We start from the raw sequence: 15,995 nt of genomic DNA, 5'->3' as shown, positions 1-15,995 counted from the left end.
GTCCAGCCAAGATGTTTGTCCTCACTGTACCCTCTGCACCGTGGGCCTTCATCTTTGGTGATCTGCTCGAGGTCCTCTTGCCACTCCTGTACCTTCGGTCTGTGGGTCCTCTCGAAGATCTTCTCCTGCTTCAGGGGGCTCCCTTGCTTTTTCCGGGCCTGCTCTGACTCCCCTGCTTGCAGTAAATCCCTTGGACTTTACTGGTCCCAACTTCGCTCCTTCTTCGCTTTCCAAGCATGTTGCAGCTGCCAAGGCTTTTTGGTGCCCCCGCCAGACACGGACCCCATGGTTCTCGACTTCCAAGGTGGGACAGCTTATGCATGGCTCCTGGTCTACCTCATACACAAGACAGGAGTATAACCCATAGACCAAGTCAGGACTGGGTAGGTAAGATGCAACTAGAAAACAATGTCCTGAAAGGTAAAAGTTAATAGACAATTCTAGATAGCATGCACATAGCATTACTCGGGTGGACAAGAAGGAGATTACTCATTTTTTAGTCAAAAGATAATTATTCATCTTTATGTGGTAACATTAGTTTCAAGGTCGGACATATACAGTTAAGAACAGCACTGCATTAGAATGTATGACAACCACATAGAACTTGGTGCAGCAAAAGTGAAAAAAGTGCAGGTGGCGACGCAAGTAAAAAGAAGACAGCGTTGTTGGCGCACTGTGCATAAAGTGCAAACTATTTACAGTGAGTGGCTTAACGGTGCATGTGACATTGTGATATCACAGTGGGCACAGTTGATTTAATTTGAATCTAGAGCCACGTAGAAGAAGTGCGCCTATTGGTCAGGCTGTTAGGTCGACGGCGTTTCGATCCAGAGCATTTTGGATCATCTTCGGGACTGGTTGTCTGAATGGGGGAGTGCTGTGGAGGAAGGGAGGAGATATTAAGTAAAGGGCCTGTGTTGCTCAGTCAAGGAGCAGGTGAAAAGGGGAGATTGTTGGGGGTTACCTGGAAGGATCCTGGATGCTTTGAAACCTTGTAACCCACGAATGGAGGATAACTCGAGGCTGCTTGGGGAGTCGCAGTATAAATAAAGTCTGGACTGCTGGGAGGAGCTGGGGAGAGAGAGGGAGCATGGCTAAGTGAGCAAATTATGAATTAATTATGAGCATGAAAAACCACTTGATGTGGCATGAGAAAGGAGCACCACGGAGGGTAGAGGCTGACAGTCACGTACCTGGCTGGAGACTTCAGCGTTCTAAGCAGCCGTAGGGTCAGCCGAGCTTGATATATACTTGCTGGGAAGTTTAATGTTCGCCGGCCACTGGACTGGGGAGTAAGTGCAGGGTAAGTATAAGTGCCCATTGTTGCCCATGGATGAATAAAGCAAACGGAAAGAAGTAAGGTTCGTTGGGATTGTTACCTGATTCAATCAGCGCGTGTCGGCGGTCGCAAGAGTCAGCAGTTGTGAACCGGACCGATCGGGGAATGAGATTATACTTCCGCGTTTGGGCGGGGACAGGGCCAGGGGCTGAGGGCGGGGAAATGACATCAGCAGCGGTGTGTTGGTGTCGGGCAGCGGGGATAGGGCAAACAGTGAGGGGAGGGGCGAGATTGGTTGCTGTGGTGACGCGTCTCAATTGCAACTCGGCAAGGAGGCCCGCTCGCGTATTAAAGTGTGGAGCGTCATAGTTGTGGAAGCGCAGTTTAGTAGTTTGAAAAAACGAGTAGGGAAACAGTTAAGGACCATTTAGAAAGGAAATGGCAATAGTTCATAAAAACAGGGTTACTAAGGATTTAAAAACATTCGGCGCTTGATCGACAGTGAGGTGGTGATAAACAGTTGCAAATTATAATTATTTGACACCCTAAGGAGAGAGACATTTCTAATTTTTATACAACGTGAACACGATGTAATAATATAAGCAACCCTTAATTCACAGCTTTGATAATGTCTGTTGGGTCAGAGAATTGCGTAACTGTTTAGGAAAGGGGTGAGGAGGGCGGGCGAGGACGCCATGGAGGACTGGATGTGAGGGCTAGTGGCTAAGGAATTGGGTTCAGGAGGCAATTGATAATTGGGAGAGTAGAGCTCTCAAAGTGGTGGAAGTGATTACGAGGACCAGGTTGGGGAGCCGATGGCTAGTAGTTGTTGGGTTCAGAATGCCATGGTGTAGGTATTCTGGTTCCTGGGGTATCCATGGGTGGGGTGACTCTCCAACCTTCTATCTTCCACTGGGTTTCTTCAGGGTCCACTGGGGAGGATCCCTCTTCCTGAAAACTGCAACCACAACTTTCCTGTTGACTTCCATTGAGTAGACAGCTGTGATTCCACTCTGCTCACAGCCTCCGTGGCGTTCCTGTATTATTCCCTTGGGGTAGTTCCTTGTGTCCCCAGCTCTTCTGAGTCTCCTGCTCGAAGTCCCGACTTTGGTAGCACTTTGCATTCAACTTTTTAGGTATCGCCTAGCAGCGCGCATGCACTGCCTAGGCAAAACACCTTTAGCAAACGCTTCGGTTTCTGTCTTAAAAACGTGCACGCTTCCATTGCCTTCAATGGCAACGCGTGCATGTTTGGCGATTCCCTTGCGGGAGCGAGCTTGACACCATATGTTTGTATTTAACTTACAAACACATGGTGCCCCTGGCTCGCTCCCGCAAGGGAAACATTTGAACTTTTGCTGACACTATTTTAGGTGCACGCTTGTTTTTTTAACTTTCAGCGCGAGGCGCGCGCTGGTTCTTTTTTGGATCTATTTTAGAGGGAAGCAACTAAATGAAAGAAGGAACGAGATGTTGTGAACTGTTTCTTCAAGTCACGGTTTTCAGTAAGTGAGGAGTGACTGCAAATGCTTCTCACCTCTGCAGCCGCCGGAAAGTATATGTATTTAACCTTGTCGAAAACGCTTCATTGTGATAAACAGCTTTCCCTGAAGTCAGTTTACATTCTACGAGTCGCAGGTATTTTATATGGTCATTATTCTCAAAACTTTAATTTGTAATAACTACAGAAGAACAACTGGATTTAAATGTTTGTGGTTCTACTCCATAATAATGTGTGTAACAAGAGCTGCAGATCGTAAGCCGGGTCAGAGGCGTTTGGACGTTTCCATGAACGACCTAGCCAGCACCTGGCACCAGCAGGAATTTTATTACCTCCTTCAATACTTATTGTGCAAAGTATTTCTACTTCGTTGTGGTGGAGTTTTCCTTTTTTAGTGGTCGCAGTTTGCTAGAAAATACATCATATGACTATTCTAGAACGGGGGGTGCAAGAACGGTTCATTTGTCTGCACAGCCTTTGATCATCTGCTGAAGGGACAAATCTCTACAAATGTCAGTTCCGACAAGCAGGGGCCCGATAGCCCCCTCCCATCTCCGCCCGTGGACAGCAAGGGTTACCTGTCATTGAAGTGGAGACAGTGACCACATGACCACTAAAAAGAAAGAACCCTGCTCCTTATGCCCAAACCGGGGCACACGTATTCACTCTATTAATCTGCAATAGCAATGTGTTAAAATGTTTGAAACCAGGTAATTAAGAGCTAGTACTCACCTATCACACATCGAAGATCTCCTATATTCATGTCCAGAAGAGGAAAGTCATAAAATATAGCATACCTTTCTTCCACTTTCATTAACAACATTTCACTAGTTACACAAATAAAGTTTGGCTGGGAGGAAAACGTGTTGTGAGCAGAGCTAGCAAGTTCTGGGTCTCCAGTGTCCATGCATGAGAAACGAAAGAGGCCATGTAGCCTGCAGGCCTCTCTAACAGCACAGGCAACTAACACCTAGGGTTGTCTGGCCAGCATTAGTATAACTAAGAGGTGTGATAAGCACCTCAAACTTTCACTTTTCTGTTGTCACGAGCGCAGTCGGTTCACACATGAAGCTGATTTCGTTTTTGCTGTGCATAAGTTGGTTTGTTATGGGGCATTTACCAACATATAGTACATTTGTTTGTTAACAACAGAATATTAATTTCTGACCATTGTTGGATTACAGTTGATGGTCTTGCTTTATTTGGTACCCCCGTAAAGGTACATTCATGCCCCCTTCCCCCCCCAGCTGACAAACCTCCCCTGGCAGGATCTGTTGTCGTTTCACCAGTGATAGCCCAGCCCAGTCAACCCTCTCAAGAGACTGTGAGTTCACAAACAAAAGCAAAACGATTTTTATGCTGCGCTGGTGTAGCCCCTAGAAGCAGACAAGTACTCCTTTAAATACACGTGGCTTGAGGGGGGAATCAGTGGCTCCTTTAACAAGCTTTTGCAATGCAATAGGCCTTGCATTACGTGAGTTTAAGCAATTGGCATTGTACATGACTGTCTTTTGTTTTTGTTTTTAAAACCAAAACATAAATAAAAGGCATTTTCATTTACAATACCAATAGCTTTAACTTGTGTAAAGGCGAGACCTATTGCATTGCAAATGCGTGTTTAGTATATGGTTTGGTCTCCCCCTGGATACCACTGTGTATTGTGCTTACTTACCTATTTGCAAATGAAGTATTGTTGTGCATCTGTATTTATATCTCCAGGTAGAGAGGTACCAATGTGTTAGTCAATGTTGTGTAGGAAATAAAACTATTTTTACATATACCCTGTATGGTTCTTTTTCGTTTAACCTACCCTACATGATTAGATCTGGTATAACAAACTGCTTAACACTCCTTCTCGACTAAGCCTGAAGGCTGCTCTCCACAGCTACCCCTTAGAGAGCTTTCTAAGGTTGTCTAAGACCACTAAAATCACCAGAAGGGTTGTCTGGATTAGTGCAAGATGCTTAACTTAAAGAAGTGTGCACCATAAACTAAGCCAGCCACCTAAGAGAGAAATTCATGGATTCCATCACGTTACGTGTAAACTCTGGGTCATAAGTATGACATTGATGGCGCAGGGAACCCCAGCAAGTCTCCTTGCTGCAATGTAGCACAGGGAAAAAGCAGGAACGCGCTGTATTTATCTAATATGGCGCATTCCTGTCCTTTCCCTTGTGCTGGTGTCCTTTTGTTAGCCTAGCCCCAACGCAGTCACCCTGGCGCCATGGTGCAAGGGCCCCTGTGTTGTAGGCGCAATTGTTTTTGAGGAGGAATGGGCATCTTCCTGCACAAAAACAATCATGCTGGCTTCTTCCTCTGTGTGCTGCACAATGCAGCACAAACAGAAAGGTGAAAAAACAAGGAGAAATAAACATATCTTTCTTTGTTACGCCTCCCCTGGCATGGCATATCCTTTTTGCCCATTCCCAAGTTTATTCGGCTTGGTAACTCTGGGAATGTGTCAAAAACCACAGGAGATGCATGGGAACACCCACCGCAATGCCCATGGAACGCCTCCCTTGCACAGAGTAATGTAATGCAACAACTTAAGATGCGTTTAATTACTCTATATTTTTGAAGGCATTGAAAGCCATGTAAGGTGGCTTCAAAAATATGACCTTGAGGTTTGCATCACGCATGTACTACGTTGCATCAGCCCTTACCTGGTTACCTCAAGCAAAACTATTTCCAGATAAGACAAAGAGATGTGTTAAATGTGTGTTGCTACTTGCAAATGTGCTGTTTGAGTTTTACGTTATCCAGGACAAGACACTCTATTGTAAGGTAAGGTAAGGTCTGTGATGAGAAAGAATGAGGTTCAGAGAAGCGAACATTACTAGAAAATAACCAAAGCATCGCAATTTCTCTCTTATCCTAGGTGCACATGCTAAGTATGCACAGCACATTTCACACCATGAAAAATGCTAAACACATATATTTAGTATGTCTCAATAATCACATTATATTCAAGGTAGGCCTACCTGTAACATTTCAAGTGTCCTCATGAGCAAATACAATGGCTTTATATGCTGTGCTTTTTGTATGTAAAAGTCCATGTGGACCAAAAAAAAAAACAAAGTTCATGACCTGTGTAAGTCCTAGACAAGAGTAATGATTTTCACAGAATGTCACATATTACTTTCAGCAGATCTCTCGCCATAGTCTCTTTGTTGGCATTCTGTGGACTCATGGTGAATCTTTCACTAATGAAGGTATGGACAGACCTTCAAACAGTTAATAAATGGGCACTGCAAAAAGAATCCCTGTACTGAACCTGGTGTATACAGCACTTGGCTTCGTGGATTCATCATGTTGTAATACATGAGTGGAAGCAGTCCATGGGCCACTGCTGAGAAATAGTAAGCAATAAACTCACTTCGAAGAGATGCACTTCAGAACGGGCTCAAATGTCCTGAACTCAATATATTTACAACATTTCTACCTGGGTGTAAGAAATCCTAAAAGGCTGAGTACTTTTTTTTGAGTGAAGACAATCCGCTTATTAGTTTAATAACAAAACTATATTAAACATCGAAGCGACAGAATCATACAAAAGGCAACATTACTTTTCTGCAGATAAAAAAGAGAGCAGTAAAATCCAGACAGAACTTGAACTGGTGCAGAACGAACAGTAGAAACAATAAAACAAATGGTGCCATGATGGATCATTGTTGTGGTTTCTTTCTCCTGCAGGTTAGGTCCAGCAGAGAACTAATAGGAAGAACTCAATAACAAGAACTCATGAGGAGGAACCTAGCAGAAGGAACAAAAACCTGGCATTTGCCTCAAACCCTCTTGGTCTAGCAAACAGAAAACTATTCCTGAGATTGACGGGATGCGAGACGTGTGGCCAGATCTGGCAGGTCTAGTTTCATATTCAACTCCTTCTGGAATCTGGCTGCTGCACCATACCGCCTCTTCTTCTGTCCTCGTTTTCGAGGTGGGCACTTCCTTGCTCTCTTGAAGAGCTGAGCTGGAGTATCCACTTGCACCTATACATTGGAGCAGAAAACCAAATACTAAATTTCGAGTACAGTAGGCCATGGATTTTCAGCACTTACCTTTCATTCACAACTGAAATGTAGAATACAATTAAATATAATTTGGTCACGCCCTACAGATTATCTATGCACATTTAAAGGGAAGGCACTTTAAATGAAAACACTGGAAAAATGTTCTGAACAAAAGATTTACATATGTTTAAAAAGGAAGAATGTACTAGTAATGTACTTTCTCAAGGGCATCTTTGCTATATTCTCGATCTGAAGACATATCCACAAGATGCTCATTGAATTTACAACTTTTAGACTGTTCAGAAAAAGAGCATGGTGTCACCAGCGCATTATCCTCACTAGCTGGTTCGACTCACGTACCTGTGCCATTGGTAAATACAGTAGACACACCAAGAATAAAGAATAACCATTATGAAAGATTCTTCAAGATCTTGAGCAAAGATGGGAAGATATTAAAAATCTGGAGTGAAGGGACCCCACCAGGAAAAACGTGGGTTCTTCTAATGGAATTGTTCTCTCTTTGATGCTTCTTCTGAATAAGGCTCCCACTGCAGTAGCCCATCCAGAAAAGAATCTAAGAAAAGCGCAATGAACTTCTCAAAGCATGAAATGCTGTAACACTGCACAGAATTAGATAGATGTGCAGAAGAAAGAGCAAGTAAGAGACAGATGACATGATTCAATGCACGTCCAACCAACTCTGACATAACTGCCCTTCCTGTTGTGTAAGGCACAATTCCTACAGTTAAAGATTTTATGCCAGCTCTAAGATAAAGTTACTTACCTTCGAAACTATTATTCTGGGGGATATTTCAGCCACAGCTTCAATCTACATCTTCACTAGGCATTCCGACTTGATACACAAGTCCACTTATGGACATTTTGTCAGTTCCACGCTGCAAGACTTTTTGGTGTGATACTCTCCTCAGCAAAACCATCTCCTCGAGTACCTACTCACGAAGTGTGGGATCAGCAGGTATAAGAATCCATCAGAAGAACAAGTTATACATATCTTCAGTAATGATTTTTCTGGTGTATTTCATCTACCTGCGGATTCTTCATTGCCTACCCACCTGCATCTGCATTCTGAGGATAGTTATTGTGGATTTTGGTATAAGGTCCCGAATCTGTTCGGCTAGTGCACACTGCAATATTTCAGTTGATCATTGTTGATCTTTTCTCTGCCTCAGAGGGTTCGGAAAAAGGATTATAACTCACATTAATATGGATGATGGTGCCTTGTGTGGATCTTTAACATCATATCCATAGGAGGATCTGGTGCAGAGGATGGAGCCATACGAGCTACTACTAATTTGCCAAATCCATTGTGGTGCCTGGGATTATTCACATGGAGAGGAATCTGGTGGTTAAAAATAACCATCAGAAATAGCTAATTATATATGGCCCCAATAGCTTAAAATCTTGCATTTAGGATACTGCTCTAAACACCCCCCCATTTGCATTTATAAGCCTTGAGGGTTACAAGTCACTCATTTCCAAGACTTTTATTTCTGTCATTTTAACTTAAGCTACTGTCTTATATTATTTTTACTATGCACCCCACATAAGTTTCTAGAGAGTCAATTCAATTCATGAAGCTTTATTCGGTACATGAAACATGACCATAAAAGCACAAAAAAAACAGACAAACAAAATAACCAAAGTTTCAGATTGACAATTAACCCCTTCCATGCTCATGACGAGCTCAGCTCGTCATGCAGTACACTGCTCGTGTGCTCATGACGAGCTCAGCTCGTCATGAACAATGGGAAAAAGGGGAATGCAGCACCTCTTGCAAATACCTCTAGCATTGATGGTGTTAAAACAGATATCAGTAGAGATACAGTCCATATAATTTAAAAAAGCATATTTTTCCTTGCATAAATACATTTGTTTAAAAAGGAAGCAGTATAAAAATAAATGTCGGCGGTGCTCTGTTTAGATACGCCATCGCACAGACATGGCCATGTTGGATGTTTTTTGAGAATTGGTAGGGCCACTAAATGGTGTGCTACTCCGAACCTCAGTCTTGTAAGCACAAACTTATGAGATGGCCTAGTCACCGTGGATAGATAAAATGGTGAACCTTCCAAAATGATATATCTATTGTAGAACAAGACAGTGGTCATAGATCCTGCTGCTGACAACCGTTTCCTAGCTCTGCTGGCCAGGAATTTACTTTTCAACTGAGCTTTAGAGATCAAAGATTGGGTCAATCAGGACATTAAGACTAAATATTTCTGAGTAACAATCAACAACATAATTTAACCAGGGAATTTTCCTATAGTGATCCAATGATAAACAGTCCTCAATGATGGCTCTATTAAAAGACTTCTCCTGGAGCCAGATGGAACGCCAAATCAGGAGTGGCCTTAAGGACAATAGGTCTCTTAGGTAATAAATATCCAGTTCCCGGTGGATCAGCTCAGTTGGGGCGGTCGGGGGTAGACACAGAAGCTTTTTCAAAAAGGAGTTTTCCTCCATTTGAAAAATTTGGGAATATCTATGACCCCACACACCCGCCCCGTATAATGCGATTGAGGTACATCTAGCCTGATAAATTTGAAGCATATCCTTAGTACGCCTGTCTCCTACTTTTCCCGCAAATCTAAAAAGACCATAGGTGTTCTTTGCCATTTTGTTACTAACATTATTAATTTCATCAGTCTATTTTCTGTCTCTTGAAAAGGTAATACCAAGGTAACAAAATTTTCCACGTGTACCACTTTTTCATGATCAATAAAAAAGGCATTTGAGAATTTGCTTCTGGCCCCGCAGGTCATGGTGTGCGTCTTCCCCTTATTAATGGACAGTTTCCTATCTTGTATGAACTTACAGAATCTGTCAATTAGGTGCTGTAGACCTAGGGGAGTTCTTGAAAGTAAGACGGCGTCATCAGCATATAATAACACCGGGACAGAAACCCCATTAATCTGGGGGCATCAGCTTTTACATTCTTTAAGATTGCGTCAACGTCGTTAATAAAGAATATAAAAAGGAGAGGGGCCAAAACACAACCCTGTCGAATCCCACGTTTCACACTGAATTTAGGGGTACATTCTCCTTTTGTGCAATAACGCACACAAGTTTCAAGCATTTCATACAACCTGGCCAGAAAGAAAATTATACCCTCGGGGGCTCCTAGGTCTAACAGAGTTGGCCATAAAATAGCATGGTCGACCATATCAAAAGCACTGCTTAAGTCTGCAAAGCAGAAGTATAACGAACCAGTTTTGGCTTCGGTGTATTTACTAATCAAGAGGTCTAGATTTACACACTGGTCGAGTGTACCCCGGCCCTTCCTAAAGCCGTACTGGCTGTCGGCCAGGATGTTCTCTTGCTCAGTCCACTCTTCTAGTCCTACTAACACAACTCTACTCATGATCTTAACAGAGGAGTCTAGAAGAGAGATAGGACGGTAATTCTTAGCATCTGACCTACTGCCCTTCTTGTGTATAGGGATAATAATAGATTCTCCCCAGGTTTTAGGGGGCTCACTACAGACTGCGGCGTTAAATACAATGGTCAAGAGAGGGCTCCACAACTCTGGGGCTGATTTATAAACATCAATAGGGACCCCATCAGGTCCCTGAGCCTTCCCCCCCTTGCTAGCACGTATTCCCAGGTCGACCTCTTGGACTGTGAGGTCCAGTGGTAGTATGGTCCTTCTACTAGGGTTTGTATTATCACAACTTTTGAGCCAAACATTTTAGAGAAATGTGTAACCCAGTCATCGCTGGTGACATTTGAGGATAGCTCAGGTATATGGTCTTCTTTAAGAAAGGGAGAGTTGAACGTAGCCCAAAAGAGTGTATTGTTAGATGTTTCAGATGCTTGGTTAAGAGAGTCCCAGGCCTCCTGCTGTAACTCACTCTTCCTGCATTTCAAAGCAATCTTATACATACGTTGGGATTTCATTATTTGGTTGGTATCCCTTGGCTTTTTAGCAAGTGCACCTTTTAATTCAGATAGTAAGTTGGTACATGTATGATCAAACCACCCCGGTCCATTACGATACTGTTCTCTACTGGGTCTGGTAAACCTAACATTAATGAATCTATTAATTTCATTAAAAGCAAGTAAAACCCGTTCAGTATCAGTGATATTATCAAATATAAGCGAGATATCTGTCAGGCATTACTTCACAATGGAACTGGTTAAATCTTTAGATTTTTCTCCCTTCCATTTCACTCTAACACCATTTGGTCTGTGAGATTCAACATTAGTAATAATAGTTTCTACCTCCACAACGCTTCCCCCCCACAAAATACATTCTAAAATAATGCAATTGTGATCACTTAGAGAAGTGACTTCAATCCTAGGGGGGCACAGTAGGGGATAATATTAGAAGAAACGATCACATGATCGATTACTGAACTAGTTTGTCGGTTCTTAAACGTAGGAATGATTTGTCCATTTTCATCATTAGAGAAACCCAATACTTCTAAATCGTAACAGCTCATAAGTTTATATAGTATTTCTCCACATGCATTATGTTTAAAGTGCAGATCATCCATACCAACATTATTTGTAACCCCACAGGCTTTCTGGGTTGACAACTCACATAACGGGATATTAAAATCACCCACCCAGGTAAAATCAAAAGCAACATTCATTTCTATACTTAAATTTTCCACAGCACTAGCCAAATCATTTACTACTACCGTCCTAGAATTATCAAAGACATTATTATAGTAGTTTATCAACAAAATGTTACGGCCTTGGTCATCATAGACCCAGAGAATTTGCGCATGTGCGCCCACAGATATTTTTTTACTTGGATACGCCGATTGATAGAGATTAATATCAAAAGGCCGCCTTTGGCTCTCCCTGACGAAGAGCCCTGCGCCAGTAAATTATAGGAGGCAAACCCCGCATAATTGATATCTTCCCTACACCAAGTTTCCTGGAAACAAAGAATGTCATGGGTATTTATAAAATTTGTCCAGCCCAAAACATCACCCTTAGATTTTAAACCGGCGATATTCCAGCTGATAATAGTTATACATTTGATGCTTTTAGGACCCCTCATACTGATTTTCTCCAATCTTGCTATTTCAGTTGGGCCATCCCCCACACTCGGGTTTCCATTTAAAGTATCCCTACCTTCATTGGTCATATTGGTTTCAACCAACAGGTTAGGTCCCAGGGCTATAAACTTATCGTTAGGCACCATGACCTGACAGGTTGGGATCTCATCCGGATGGGGCCCACACGTCAGAGGGAGTCAATCATTTACATCCAGGTATTATTTTTACTATGCACCCCACATAAGTTTCTAAGAGTCATATTTCCTCTCACCTTCTTATAGATCCGTTAACTCGCCTTTTAATCTGTACATATCCTGATCTTGGACAGAACTATTGTCTTTGGGCTGCTTGAAATACAGATTGGTAAGCCTGCATTAAACTATAATACTGGTTAAATTTGTAAAATAGCCGATGTATTTTGGTGAAAGCCTAGGCGTATATGGACAGTTTGTTAGTCTCATGATTTGCTTGGGATTGAATAGTTCATTTAATATGGCGATGGCTTGATTGTGATGTTTAGAGATAATTACTTTTTTCTCTAATTCTTACATAGACACAAATTTCCATAGGGTCAGGTTTCCCTCCCTTTAGCCTTGAAAATGGGGGGATGATGAGGTCCAAATAGATCTGTTGAAGGCTTCACATGAGATATTTTGTACATTTTAAGCTTTTATCCTCACAGACGGTCTTAGATATTGAAGTCCACCCTGATTTTGGCCCTAGAACTAGGTCTTACTCATTTTTAAGAAAAAAGGACTACGCACAGGCTGAGATTCACAAAGATATTAAAGGTAGATATTATTTGATGGTTAGTCATAAACATTCCTTAACTTACCGGTCACTCAAAAAAAATTTTTAACCTGTCACTCACTTCTTGTTTCTTACATACTTAGAGATATACCGGCTCAGTCATATGTCAGATTCTGAACACTCATGCAATTTGAAGTCTGCCTAACATTTATCAATACTTGAAGTCGCCATATACTATCTAAGGTACATATCCCTAGATTTTGTAACCTTTCATGACCTATGAATGCATGCATGGTCCAGGTCGCTTGCTCCCCTCTTCTTCCCCCACCTCTCCTTTTCTCCTTCCCCTTTCCCAACCCTCCGTCTCCCTTTCCCCCCTGCCCCCCTTCTAACAACCATCATTTCCGTTTCTTGTGGGAGCCAGATTTGGGCATTCCGCTTTCTTTATTCACCGAGTAGCTTTATACGTAAATTTATTCAGCTATTACTGTGCTGTTCTGTGGGAGTTCCTGGCCCCGTGCTCTCCTGCCATTACTCTCTGGCTCTGTTCCTTGACACTCACCCTCACTCTTATATGCTAAACCTCAGCAAAAAATAGTAGTTCCATCACCCTCTTTATTCAAAGAATTCGTTTGCATAGATATACCTCTATGAATTTGTAAAAATTGGAAAGATTCTGTATGTTACACCTCCTGGAAAAATAAATTGTGTTTTTAAGCTGTTTGTCTTAGAGTTCCTATCTCTGTATGGAACTGTGTTTCTTAGAAACATCAAGTTGACAGTCAATAATTACACCATGACTCAGTCTTTTTAATGATATATACAATTTTTAACTTTCGTAGAAGTTGCACTTTTTTCTGTTAATGTTTGTTTTTGTTAAATGAAATGAGTCTCTTTTTCTTATACATTGTTTATGTTTGGTTTTGGTTTAACAGCCCTGAAAAAGTCCCCTGCGTGGGACGAAACGCGCCGGCTGTATGGTGTTCTATTTACACGCATGAAATAAAGATCTGAGAATGAAGAAATATCGTACGAGACTCATTGCAGAATTGATATTGTTAATTATATTGTGGTGCATCTGTGTTGTTGTAAAAGTTTAATTGAATTCCTTAGGGAATAGGCACGATTTCGGTGGGTGCTATTCAGTGTGCACACAACCTTTTATCTGACGTTTAGGGGAGCAAATATATATGGGGTATTACCTGTTAGGTGCTGTCAAGAAGTAGGGACCACCGTTAGGTCTGTGCTATCCTAAGTTCTCTTTCCCTCCATTAGCAGTAAAAGACCTCGTACATAGTATAACGATTAATGAAAGAATTTCTAGTATTAAGGGACTTCTCACTATGCTCAGTTTCAAAGATAGACGGCAAGAACTTGCCCAGGATTTATTTACACCTAGTGCTAAACCAACTAGCACGGTCACTCCAAAAACAGAGGGTTTGAAAATAAAATTCCAAAAATTGGAAAAATTAAAGAAAAACGAAATGTCTAGGTGGTGGGATAAACAAAAACAGTAGCCGGGCAGATTACGTTATTAAAGCAATGCACCACCTAGTGAAATCAATTGCTAGGCTGGACAACCATTTGTATTGAGTTAATTCTTATTTTATAAAGTTTTTTTGAAAAAGTTTCTTGGCATCAAAACACAACATGATATTTACATAGATACATAGATACATTCAATTCACTGAAATAAATATGTCAGACAGAGTAGTTAAACAAAACAATCGTCACATAAGTATTCACATAGACAACTGTACTATGCCTCAGATAGATCAATTGTTGAGGCACCAGTCCTGAATAATAATAAACAAGACACAAGATACATAATAAAGTTCATGAAAGAGTGCTATGACTAGGAATGACACATAAACTGCTAGGTAATTTGCAGGTGTATTAATTAATTCCTATCAAGCCCCATCTATTTTGTATCTTGGAGGGAAGAACGTCGACGCATTTCGAACCCAATATGATTCTGCGGGTTCTCCTCAGGACACGGACTGGGGGGTCGCTGTCACTGTGAAATAATAATTAAAAAATTGGTGTCAGTGAGGGAACTACCTCTAGGGACCTCCTCTCTCAGACTCATACACTCTTATGGTAAAGGTACCTTATTGATGAAGGGTTCGGGTTGCTCCCTGTAAACAGATAAGGTGAAAATGTCTGTTTAGGATGTTGCTTAACTGTTCCAGTTATACTAAGCTTGTTAGCCCCTATTACCAAGACATACCTCATTCATGCGCATCATATGCGGGAGGCGGGTGTCTCTAGAGGAATTCCACGACTGGTTGAACAACAGAAGTCCGGACATCAAATTCAGCCTGGCATATGATTGTAAAACTATGCCGTTTTTGGACGTTGAAATCAAATCTACATCGGAAGGCCTTATGTCATCATTGTTTCAGAAGAAAACTGACAATAACAATTCCTTACATTACAAAAGTTATCATCCGAAGAGCCTTAAGAACAATCTCCCCTATGGACAATTCCTTAGGGTGAGGAGGAATTGTTCCAGGCCAGAAGACTTTGTAACCCATGGCGAAGCACTTGCCAACAAGTTGAAAGAAAGAGGATACCCTGGCAAGCTCCTGAAACATTCTATGAAGAGGGCAAGATGGACACCCAGAGAACATCTTCTGCAGAAGAGAGAAAAAACACCTACAGAGCGGTTGGTGTGTGTATCCACTTTTGGACCCCACACAACCCCGGTGCAGAAAATCATCCGGAACAACTGGCATCTGGTGGAAGAAGTAATTCCTGAGATTGGCAAACCACTGTTCGCGTTAAAGAAGAACCGCAGCTTGGGCCAGCAGATCTCTTCCACTCGTGCTACAACCAAGAGAGAAACACAAAGCACCCTGTTTAATAAGGGCCCAGTGAAAGGACATCATAAATGCGGCACCTGTTCGATGTGTAGCCTTACGATGGAAGGAACACCCTTCACAGACGGCAAAAAACATTGGCGGCATGAGGACTTCACGAACTGTAAAACGAAATATGCAGACTATGCAATAACCTGCCCCTGCGGGAAAGTATACATAGGCAAAACCACACAAGAAGTGCGCCAACGCATAATCCAACATAGATCGCGGATTAACAACAAAGTGCTCACAGCACCACTAGTGTCTCACTTTTTAAAAAACTAACATTCGGTCAGTGACCTTAAATGGACAATCTTGGCAAGTATCAAAAACATCGCAGGTGCCGGTGGTGATCCGGATGCACGACTGGCACTGAAATTCGACACTGCTATGTCGGGACTTAATGACCTAAATGAATTCAGCAATCTGTAACAATTTTTCTATGAACCTGTATTTTGCAACGTGTACCTGCTATTGCTTGCTGCTGCCCATGTGACCGTATCTTATGAACTTGAAGATAACCCCCGTAAAAGATATTGTCTAAAAATATACCCTAGGTAA

At 42.0% G+C, this 15,995-nt stretch overlaps 1 protein-coding gene across 2 annotated transcripts in view; it reads right to left on the bottom strand.

Moving 5' to 3' along the window:
* Positions 1 to 6,282: 6,282 nt before the first annotated feature.
* The window catches only part of LOC147706850 (exportin-5-like), a 2,308,032-nt gene continuing 2,298,319 nt past the window's right edge, over positions 6,283 to 15,995 (bottom strand). For both annotated transcript variants that reach the window (XM_086926017.1, XM_086926018.1), the window contains exon 39: positions 6,283 to 6,772. In XM_086926017.1, the coding sequence (XP_086782143.1) occupies positions 6,596 to 6,772 (177 nt within the window). In that variant the 3' untranslated portion in view covers positions 6,283 to 6,595. The remainder of the gene's footprint in view (positions 6,773 to 15,995) is intronic.

The sequence above is a fragment of the Lissotriton vulgaris genome, chromosome 6 (genome assembly GCF_964263255.1).
Source record: "Lissotriton vulgaris chromosome 6, aLisVul1.2, whole genome shotgun sequence".
Lineage (NCBI taxonomy): Eukaryota > Metazoa > Chordata > Amphibia > Caudata > Salamandridae > Lissotriton > Lissotriton vulgaris.
The sequence above is the reverse complement of the archived record's forward strand: the minus strand, read 5'-3'. Positions and strand labels throughout refer to the sequence as shown.